Source organism: Cucurbita maxima, unplaced genomic scaffold, assembly GCF_002738345.1.
Source record: "Cucurbita maxima cultivar Rimu unplaced genomic scaffold, Cmax_1.0 Cma_Scf00045, whole genome shotgun sequence".
In the NCBI taxonomy this organism is placed as follows: domain Eukaryota; kingdom Viridiplantae; phylum Streptophyta; class Magnoliopsida; order Cucurbitales; family Cucurbitaceae; genus Cucurbita; species Cucurbita maxima.
Window position 1 is genome coordinate 1,263,344 of NW_019272061.1, and position 12,002 is coordinate 1,275,345.

The 12,002-nt window shown below is 37.9% G+C and overlaps 2 protein-coding genes across 2 annotated transcripts; both read right to left on the reverse strand.

Annotated features, from left to right (window-relative positions):
• Positions 1-921: 921 nt before the first annotated feature.
• LOC111470480 (basic form of pathogenesis-related protein 1-like) lies at positions 922-1,425 on the reverse strand. The gene has a single exon (XM_023116033.1). It carries the CDS (start codon positions 1,423-1,425, stop codon positions 922-924), a length of 504 nt encoding a protein of 167 aa, XP_022971801.1.
• A 5,225-nt stretch (positions 1,426-6,650) lies between these two features.
• On the reverse strand, positions 6,651-7,154 carry LOC111470481 (basic form of pathogenesis-related protein 1-like). Its single transcript, XM_023116034.1, has one exon. It carries the CDS (start codon positions 7,152-7,154, stop codon positions 6,651-6,653), a length of 504 nt encoding a protein of 167 aa, XP_022971802.1.
• Between the last annotated feature and the right edge of the window lie 4,848 nt (positions 7,155-12,002).

The following is a 12,002-nucleotide window of genomic DNA, read 5'->3' on the forward strand; positions in this document are numbered from 1 at the left end:
TGGAGTGCCAATAAGTAAAGTAAGAAAGAAAATGGTCGCCTTTTGAGTGTCGGGTGTTCTTTAGTCACTCCAGCCCCGTTGGTCTCCATATTCAGAGCTGGTAAACGGCGGTAGGTTGTGGTAGTGAGTCTTCGTCTCCTGTGTGGGTATCATACTACAGCGGAGTTAATCGCCGTCGTCGTGGTTCTCTCGATTTGGAGGCTGAAAACACCTTAAACTAGTTTTCCGCATCTCCGTCGAGGGCATTTCTTCCGGGTGACTTGGAACAACAATTGGCTGGTGGCTGATGCTCTCAGTGTTGAAGACTGTTCGGAAATGATCATAGATTTATAACTAAAGAATACATTTTCATTAACATGACTTCTTGTGGGAGCTCGAAGCAAACCCATGATATTATGTTCAAAGTTGACAAATATCATATAACATTATAGAGATTCGTGATTAGTTACATGGTATCAAACTATGAACTTAACTTAGGTATGTCGAACGAAAAAGTTGTAAGCCTAAAAATCGTAGTTAAAAGTGTCGAACAAATTTCGTATTTTGTTCAAGGTCTCCGAAGAAAGAAGTCGAGTCTCGATTAAAGGGAGTTTCTTTTAGAAATCCATCGACTTAAGGGGAGGCACTATGGTGTATTTTGTTCGAGGGAGGCTCTATGATGTATTTTGTTCGAGGGGAGTCTCTATGATCATAGGTAATCTATAGGCTTCAAATGTGGCTCAATGTGGTGTACTTAATGAGAGGGGAGACTCTATGATCATGAGTTTATAAGTAAGGAAGTCAAAACACAGCAACAAGAGTTTATGCTCTAGACAATATAATACTATTGTAGACAATATCGTAGTTTTATTTCAATAAATAAATTCATGATTCTCTCACAAACTTTATTAATATTCATAAAATTTTTAAAACCAAATCTCTTCATACCACCCAAGAATCATAAGGCTTTTCCCCAATATAGTTGCCTGGAGGATCATAATTGCAAACAACAAACTGAGAATTAGCCTTGCATGGCACTCTAGCACATCCAAGCCGCACCGAGCTCCGCCACACCATCTGAGTGTAGTGCCCACATTCACCACCCACGCATTTATTCGATGCATGATCATACAGCGGCTTCTCGTTCGCCCACAGCTTCACTGCATCCGCCCCGGTGAACTCAGGGTAGTAGCCCGCGGCTATGTTTTCCCCGTACGGCCCGGTTGAGTGAATCATGGCGCAGTCACCCTTTCTTTTTTCCGCATAGGCTTGAGCGTACGCGGCCACGGTGTTGCTCCATTGCATGGGCCCGACGCCGACCTCGGCTCGAGCTCGGTTGTGAAGCGCGAGGTAGTCACCGGGGGCGTTTTGAGCTTTGGTTAGGGCGAGGAGGAAAATGAAAGTGACCATGAAAGCGGCCATGATCCGAAGGGTTTGAGTCCACATAATTCCGATGAGAGATGAGATGAAGATTGAGAATGAGGGAATGATTTATATAGAGATGGAAAACTTAATATGGAATGTGATGGGTAAAACCATGAATTATGAACTAATTATGTCATGCTTGGGAATTCAAAGAGAATAAATTCATTCTTGCTTACATGTTTAATTAAGAGCTAGATTTTTGTTTGGATTAGCTTCAAATAAATGAAAATTTTCTAGATTTAGCTAGTTTATGATTTTTTTTTTAGGATTAATGAAACTTAATCCACCCGATTATGGTTAATCTTAAAAGATACATTTTTACTTGTAGGTATATATTTATTGTTTTATTTAGTTTCATAATTTTATTTATTTATTCTCCTCCAATTTTTTAAAATATGTATTAAAATTGAATTGGTTAATTAAATGTTCAAAAATAAATAAATAATGTTAATATTTTATTAAAATTTTGAGTAAACGAAATGAACTAATTTAACCTAAAATTTTTATAACCTATTTAGATTGGGTTTATTATATAAAAAGAATTTTAGATTAAAAATATTTACTACTAATTGAGTTGTGAATTTTTGTATTTCTTTTTCCTTTTTCTAAAAGTAACCGTAACTTAAAACATATAGTCATGGATGAAATAAAACCTTCTACCTCTCGAGTAATAGTATATTTTAATTACTATTGACTTATGTGCAGCAGAGGTAATTGCCGTCGTGGGTCTCCCGATTTCGATGCCGAAACATCGTGACTGGTTTTTCGCATCTCCGCCGCGGGCATTTATTCTCGTTGACTTCAAACAACATTTGACAGCTATTCTGGGAGCTATTCTCCGTGTGTAAAATTGTTAAGAGAATGATCATGAATCTATAAGCAAGGAATAATCTCATAGGACAACAAGCAGAAAGTACTTAATCTAAAACTAGACAGTATCATATCAGTGTAGAGATGGATGGTTCCTACAACTTGGTAATTCTCCATTTATTTTTGCAGTATTGGTAAGAAAGCACTTAATATCATACCATTAGGAAGATATTGTCCACTTTGAGTTCACCTCAATGGACCCTTGATCTTTCCCTAAATTCGCCGAGTTGGACTTTCATCCAACACTTCCCCTCGACTTCTTTTCTTTTTCTTTTTTCTTTTGGAGTTCTTTGTTCGACATTCGAGAATTTTATTGACATGGTTAAGTTTAGGGCGTGGCTCTGATACCATGTTAGACGAACACGACTCTCCACAATGGTATGATATTGTCCACTTTGAACATAAGCTCTCATCGCTTTGCTTTGCGCTTCCCAAAAGGCCTCACCCCGATGGAGATAGTATTTTCTGATTATGAACCCACGATCATTCCCTAAATTAGCTGAGGTGGGACATTCATCCAACAAAGATCATACCATTGTGGAGACGAGTGATTTCTAAATCTCGGTAATTCTCCATTTATTTATGCAATTTTGGATAGAAAAGAGGACAATATCGTACCATTGTGAAGATATGATTTCTAAAACTCGTTAATTTTCTCCATTTATTTTTGCAATTTTGGGTAGAAAAGTAGACAATATCATAAAATTGTACAAATTCATGATTGCATTCATTCTCCATTTAGGGGAGAAAAGTATACAATATCATATTATTGTGGAGATTCCCCAATATACAAAGAAGAACCATAAGGCTTTTCCCCAATCTAGTTACTAGGAGGATCATAATTGCAAACAACAAACTGAGAATTAGCCTTGCAGGGCACTCTAGCGCATCCAAGCTGCAACGAGCTCCTTCACACTATCTGAGTGTAGTGCCCACTGATGGTGCTAGTATAACATATGCGGAAGCAATTTGGATCTTTGGCACTTTTAGAACATCAATTATAGTAAATAACTAGCATGTTCATAAGTATTAAAACTTAATGAATTTGAATACTAACCTTTTGTAGTTCAAATTCTTTTTTCCTCACGAACCGGTTTCGATCCACCACTAGTGTCTTCTCCACTATCCTCCGTCCTTAGAACAGAATTGTTGAATCCGGTGAGTGACTAAACTTGGGAGGGATTTAGCATATATGAAGAGAGACTCTACATATAGTTCAAGTAATCATACTATAGCCAAAGTGTTCTTAGTTTATTGGATTTAGATTAATGATCGTAAAGTTCACTTTATTCAATAACAATCTTTACTGAATAAACATCAGTAATAACTTTATTGAAAATAGAATATGTCTTTGTTTACAAACTATGAGTTTTAGGAGATAAAACCCAACAAACACCCACTTGGACTAAAACTCCAGTGGGGTTTTATAACGTTGAGTAGAGAGAGACATAAATACAATAAACTAGGGCATCACATACTCATGCCTTTTCTCCCACTTGCCCTAGATTACATAACTCGTAGTCCTAGACTCACTAGGTGCCCTTCAAACACTTTAGCCGTGAGAGGCTTTGTAAATGGATCGGCAATGTTGTGCTCCGAAACTATCTGTGTGACGATCACATCTCCTCGTTGCACAATCTCCCTTATGAGATGATATTTGCGCTCAATATGTTTTCCTCGCTTATGGCTTCTTGGTTCTTTCGAATTTGCAACTGCTCCACTGTTATCACAATAAAGAGTGACGGGAAGATGCATATTTGGAACGACTTCCAAATCAGTTAAGAACTTTATAAGCCATACAGATTCTTTCGCTGCTTCACAAGCAGCAACATACTCAGCCTCCATGGTAGAATTAGCGATGCAACCTTACTTTATGCTTCTCCATATTATTGCTCCTCCGTTCAGAGTGAGACAAATTCTGATGTCGATTTCCTCGAATCTACATCGGTCTGAAAATCTGAGTCAGTGTACCTTGTAAGGATCAGATCCTTAGCACTGTACATTAGCATATAGTCTCTCGTTCTCCTAAGAAACTTGAGGATATTCTTAACGGCATTCCAATGAACGCGTCCCGGATTGGACTGATATCTACTGACAATTCCCACAGCATAGCATATGTCAGGTCGGGTACATAGTATGGCATACATCAGACTACCGACTGCTGATTCATAGGGAATGTGTCGTATATCCTTAATTTCTTGAGGTGTCTTATGACTTTGTTCCTTCGACAAATAAACTCCATGCCGGAAAGGTAAAAATCCTTTCTTGGAGTCCTACATTTTATATCGAATCAACATTTTGTCGTATACGATGCCTAAGACAATGCTAGTGTTTTGTTCTTGCGATTATGAACAATTTGGATTCCAAGAACAAACTGAGCCTCTCCCAAATCTTTCATTTGGAATTGTGTCGCTAGCCAATGCTTAATGTCAGTCAGAAATCCCACATCATTTCCAATGAGTAGAATATCGTCAACGTATAACACTAAGAAAGCTACTATAGAGTTGACTATTCTTTATAAACACAAGGTTCGTCAACATTCTGTTTCGAGCCATAAGATTTGATTGCAGTATCAAACTTTATATTCCAGGATCGAGATGCTTGCTTCAACCCATAAATGGATCTTTTAAGCTTGCAAACCCTATTCTTGTGATCTTGTTTAATGAACCCATCTGGTTGAGCAATATAGATACTCTCTTCAAGATTGCCCTTTAGAAAGGCTATCTTGACATCCATTTTCCAAATTTCATAATCATAAAATGTGGCAATAGACAAGAGTATTCTAATCGATTTAAGCATAGCAACAGGAGAGAAGATTTCTTCATAGTCCACCCCCTCTCTTTGGGTATAACTCTTTTCTACAAGACGAGCTTTAAAGGTTTTTACCTTACCGGTTTGGTCTTGGTTCCTCTTATAGATCCATTTGCAACCAATAGGTTTTACCCCATCTGGTTGATCTACAAGTTCCCAGACTGAATTGAAGTACATTGACTCCATTTCAAGATTCATGGCTTTGATCCACAGATCTCTATCTTCATCATTCATTGCCTGTTTATAGGTCAATGGATCCTCAACGCCATCATCAGGTATGATGAATTGAGTTTCTGTATCCTTGTTGAGGGTTGTCTCCAAGATCGAACGTTCTAATGCTTGAAATAGATAATTCTTTGCTTTGAAATCTTTAAATTTATGATCATCAATGTGCTTCTTCTTGGTATCTGTTAAAACAATGTGTCATATTGGTGCAGGAATCACATTCTCCACCAAACCCAGTACTAAAGAAGTTTTCCATGAGCATTGCCCAATGATCACAGTACCTATCAAATTTCAGTATTTCAGTATTTCGATAAAAGGGAATTTCAGTAATTCAACAAAAACAGGCATTTCTTTGATTTTACCATTTTGATTATTTATTATTATTGTTTTTTTTCCCACGAAGCCGAGAAAAAGACGAATGGAGTGCCAATAAGTAAAGTAAGAAAAAAAATGGTCGCCTTTTGAGCGTCGGGTGTCCTTTAGTCACTCCGGCCCCGTTGGTCTCCATATTCAGAGCTGGTAAACGGCGGTAGGTTGTGGCAGTGAGTCTTCGTCTCCTGTGTGGGTATCATACTGCAGCGGAGTTAATCGCCGTCGTCGTGGTTCTCTCGATTTGGAGGCTGAAAACACCTTAAACTGGTTTTCCGCATCTCCGCCGAGGGCATTTCTTCCGGGTGACTTGGAACAACAATTGGCTGGTGGCTGATGCTCTCAGTGTTGAAGACTGTTCGGAAATGATCATAGATTTATAACTAAAGAATACATTTTCATTAACATGACTTCTTGTGGGAGCTCGAAGCAAACCCATGATATTATGTTCAAAGTTGACAAATATCATATAACATTATAGAGATTCGTGATTAGTTACATGGTATCAAACTATGAACTTAACTTAGGTATGTCGAACGAAAAAGTTGTAAGCCTAAAAATCGTAGTTAAAAGTGTCGAACAAATTTCGTATTTTGTTCAAGGTCTCCGAAGAAAGAAGTCGAGTCTCGATTAAAGGGAGTTTCTTTTAGAAATCCATCGACTTAAGGGGAGGCACTATGGTGTATTTTGTTCGAGGGAGGCTCTATGGTGTATTTTGTTCGAGGGGAGTCTCTATGATCATAGGTAATCTATAGGCTTCAAATGTGGCTCTATGTGGTGTACTTAATGAGAGGGGAGACTCTATGATCATGAGTTTATAAGTAAGGAAGTCAAAACACAGCAACAAGAGTTTATGCTCTAGACAATATAATACTATTGTAGACAATATCGTAGTTTTATTTCAATAAATAAATTCATGATTCTCTCACAAACTTTATTAATATTCATAAAAATTTTAAAACCAAATCTCTTCATACCACCCAAGAATCATAAGGCTTTTCCCCAATATAGTTGCCTGGAGGATCATAATTGCAAACAACAAACTGAGAATTAGCCTTGCAAGGCACTCTAGCACATCCAAGCCGCACCGAGCTCCGCCACACCATCTGAGTGTAGTGCCCACATTCACCACCCACGCATTTATTCGATGCATGATCATACAGCGGCTTCTCGTTCGCCCACAGCTTCACTGCATCCGCCCCGGTGAACTCAGGGTAGTAGCCCGCGGCTATGTTTTCCCCGTACGGCCCGGTTGAGTGAATCATGGCGCAGTCACCCTTTCTTTTTTCCGCATAGGCTTGAGCGTACGCGGCCACGGTGTTGCTCCATTGCATGGGCCCGACGCCGACCTCGGCTCGAGCTCGGTTGTGAAGCGCGAGGTAGTCACCGGGGGCGTTTTGAGCTTTGGTTAGGGCGAGGAGGAAAATGAAAGTGACCATGAAAGCGGCCATGATCCGAAGGGTTTGAGTCCACATAATTCCGATGAGAGATGAGATGAAGATTGAGAATGAGGGAATGATTTATATAGAGATGGAAAACTTAATATGGAATGTGATGGGTAAAACCATGAATTATGAACTAATTATGTCATGCTTGGGAATTCAAAGAGAATAAATTCATTCTCGCTTCCATGTTTAATTACGAGCTAGATTTTTGTTTGGATTAGCTTCAAATAAATGAAAATTTTCTAGATTTAGCTAGTTTATGTTTTTTTTTTTAGGATTAATGAAACTTAATCCACCCGATTATGGTTAATCTTAAAAGATACATTTTTACTTGTAGGTATATATTTATTGTTTTATTTAGTTTCATAATTTTATTTATTTATTCTCCTCCAATTTTTTAAAATATGTATTAAAATTGAATTAGTTAATTAAATGTTCAAAAATAAATAAATAATGTTAATATTTTATTAAAATTTTGAGTAAACGAAATGAACTAATTTAACCTAAAATTTTTATAACCTATTTAGATTGGGTTTATTATATAAAAAGAATTTTAGATTAAAAATATTTACTACTAATTGAGTTGTGAATTTTTGTATTTCTTTTTCCTTTTTCTAAAAGTAACCGTAACTTAAAACATATAGTCATGGATGAAATAAAACCTTCTACCTCTCGAGTAATAGTATATTTTAATTACTATTGACTTATGTGCAGCAGAGCTAATTGCCGTCGTGGGTCTCCCGATTTCGATGCCGAAACATCGTGACTGGTTTTTCGCATCTCCGCCGCGGGCATTTATTCCCGTTGACTTCAAACAACATTTGACAGCTATTCTGGGAGCTATTCTCCGTGTGTAAAATTGTTAAGAGAATGATCATGAATCTATAAGCAAGGAATAATCTCACAGGACAACAAGCAGAAAGTACTTAATCTCAAACTAGACAGTATCATATCAGTGTAGAGATGGATGGTTCCTAAAACTTGGTAATTCTCCATTTATTTTTGCAGTATTGGTAAGAAAGCACTTAATATCATACCATTAGGAAGATATTGTCCACTTTGAGTTCACCTCAATGGACCCATGATCGTTCCCTAAATTCGCCGAGTTGGACTTTCATCCAACACTTCCCCTCGACTTCTTTTCTTTTTCTTTTTTCTTTTGGAGTTCTTTGTTCGACATTTGAGAATTCTATTGACATGGTTAAGTTTAGGGCGTGGCTCTGATACCATGTTAGACGAACACGACTCTCCACAATGGTATGATATTGTCCACTTTGAACATAAGCTCTCATCGCTTTGCTTTGCGCTTCCCAAAAGGCCTCACCCCGATGGAGATAGTATTTTCTGATTATGAACCCACGATCATTCCCTAAATTAGCTGAGGTGGGACATTCATCCAACAAAGATCATACCATTGTGGAGACGAGTGATTTCTAAATCTCGGTAATTCTCCATTTATTTATGCAATTTTGGATAGAAAAGAGGACAATATCGTACCATTGTGAAGATATGATTTCTAAAACTCGTTAATTTTCTCCATTTATTTTTGCAATTTTGGGTAGAAAAGTAGACAATATCATAAAATTGTAGAAATTCATGATTGCATTCATTCTCCATTTAGGGGAGAAAAGTATACAATATCATATTATTGTGGAGATTCCCCAATATACAAAGAAGAACCATAAGGCTTTTCCCCAATCTAGTTACTAGGAGGATCATAATTGCAAACAACAAACTGAGAATTAGCCTTGCAGGGCACTCTAGCACATCCAAGCTGCAACGAGCTCCTTCACACTATCTGAGTGTAGTGCCCACTGATGGTGCTAATATAACACATGCGGAAGCAATTTGGATCTTTGGCACTTTTAGAACATCAATTATAGTAAATAACTAGCATGTTCATAAGTATTAAAACTTAATGAATTTGAATACTAACCTTTTGTAGTTCAAATTCTTTTTTCCTCACGAACCGGTTTCGATCCACCACTAGTGTCTTCTCCACTATCCTCCGTCCTTAGAACAGAATTGTTGAATCCGGTGAGTGACTAAACTTGGGAGGGATTTAGCATATATGAAGAGAGACTCTACATATAGTTCAAGTAATCATACTATAGCCAAAGTGTTCTTAGTTTATTGGATTTAGATTAATGATCGTAAAGTTCACTTTATTCAATAACAATCTTTACTGAATAAACATCAGTAATAACTTTATTGAAAATAGAATATGTCTTTGTTTACAAACTATGAGTTTTAGGACATAAAACCCAACAAACACCCACTTGGACTAAAACTCCAGTGGGGTTTTATAACGTTGAGTAGAGAGAGACATAAATACAATAAACTAGGGCATCACATACTCATGCCTTTTCTCCCACTTGCCCTAGATTACATAACTCGTAGTCCTAGACTCACTAGGTGCCCTTCAAACACTTTAGCCGTGAGAGGCTTTGTAAATGGATCAGCAATGTTGTGCTCCGAAACTATCTGTGTGACGATCACATCTCCTCGTTGCACAATCTCCCTTATGAGATGATATTTGCGCTCAATATGTTTTCCTCGCTTATGGCTTCTTGGTTCTTTCGAATTTGCAACTGCTCCACTGTTATCACAATAAAGAGTGACGGGAAGATGCATATTTGGAACGACTTCCAAATCAGTTAAGAACTTTCTAAGCCATACAGATTCTTTCGCTGCTTAACAAGCAGCAACATACTCAGCCTCCATGGTGGAATCAGAAATGCAACCTTGCTTTATGCTTCACCATATTATTGCTCCTTCGTTCAAATGAAGACAGATCCTGATGTCGATTTCCTCGAATCTACATCAGTCTAAAAATCTGAGTTAGTGTACCGTGTAAGGATCAGATCCTTAGCACCGTACATTAGCATATAGTCCCTCGTTCTCCTAAGATACTTGATTATATTCTTAACGGCAGTCCAATGAGCACGTCCCGGATTGGACTGATATCTGCTGACAATTCCCACAGCATAGCATATGTCAGGTTGGGTACATAGCATGGCATACATCAAACTACCGACTGCTGATGCATAGGGAATGTGTCTCATATCCTCAATTTCTTAAGGTGTCTTAGGACTTTGTTCCTTCAACAAATGAACTCCATGCCTGAAAGGTAATAATCCTTTCTTGGAGTTCTACATCTTATATCGAATCAACATTTTGTCGATATACGATGCCTGAGACAATGCTAGTGTTTTGTTCTTGCGATTCCGAACAATTTGGATTCCAAGAACAAACTGAGCCTCTCCCAAATCTTTCATTTGGAATTGTGTCGCTAGCCAATGCTTAATGTCAGTCAGAAATCCCACATCATTCCCAATGAGTAGAATATCGTCAACGTACAACACTAGGAAAGCTAGTTGACAATCCTTTTATAAACACAAGGTTCGTCAACATTCTGTTTAAAGCCATAAGATTTGATCGCGGTATCAAACTTTATATTCCAGGATCGAGATGCTTGCTTCAACCCATAAATGGATCTTTTAAGCTTGCAAACCCTATGCTTGTGATCTTGTTTAATGAACCCATCTGGTTGAGCAATATAGATACTCTCTTCAAGATTGCCCTTTAGAAAGGCTATCTTGACATCCATTTGCCAAATTTCATAATCATAAAATGTGGCAATAGACAAGAGTATTCTAATCGATTTAAGCATAGCAACAGGAGAGAAGGTTTCTTCATAGTCCACCCCCTCTCTTTGGGTATAACCCTTTTCTACAAGACGAGCTTTAAAGGTTTGTACCTTACCGGTTTGGTCTCGTTTCCTCTTATAGATCCATTTGCAACCAATAGGTTTTACCCCATCTGGTTGATCTACAAGTTCCCAGACTGAATTGAAGTACATTGACTCCATTTCAAGATTCATGGCTTTGATCCACAGATCTCTATCTTCATCATTCATTGCCTGTTTATAGGTCAATGGATCCTCAACGCCATCATCAGGTATGATGAATTGAGTTTCTGTATCCTTGTTGAGGGTTGTCTCCAAGATCGAACGTTCTAATGCTTGAAATAGATAATTCTTTGCTTTGAAATCTTTCAATTTATGATCATCAATGTGCTTCTTCTTGGTATCTGTTAAAACAATGTGTCATATTGGTGCAGGAATCACATTCTCCACCAAACCCAGTACTAAAGAAGTTTTCCATGAGCATTGCCCAATGATCACAGTACCTATCAAATTTCAGTATTTCAGTATTTCGATAAAAGGGAATTTCAGTAATTCAACAAAAACAGGCATTTCTTTGATTTTACCATTTTGATTATTTATTATTATTGTTTTTTTTCCCACGAAGCCGAGAAAAAGACGAATGGAGTGCCAATAAGTAAAGTAAGAAAAAAAATGGTCGCCTTTTGAGCGTCGGGTGTCCTTTAGTCACTCCGGCCCCGTTGGTCTCCATATTCAGAGCTGGTAAACGGCGGTAGGTTGTGGCAGTGAGTCTTCGTCTCCTGTGTGGGTATCATACTGCAGCGGAGTTAATCGCCGTCGTCGTGGTTCTCTCGATTTGGAGGCTGAAAACACCTTAAACTGGTTTTCCGCATCTCCGCCGAGGGCATTTCTTCCGGGTGACTTGGAACAACAATTGGCTGGTGGCTGATGCTCTCAGTGTTGAAGACTGTTCGGAAATGATCATAGATTTATAACTAAAGAATACATTTTCATTAACATGACTTCTTGTGGGAGCTCGAAGCAAACCCATGATATTATGTTCAAAGTTGACAAATATCATATAACATTATAGAGATTCGTGATTAGTTACATGGTATCAAACTATGAACTTAACTTAGGTATGTCGAACGAAAAAGTTGTAAGCCTAAAAATCGTAGTTAAAAGTGTCGAACAAATTTCGTATTTTGTTC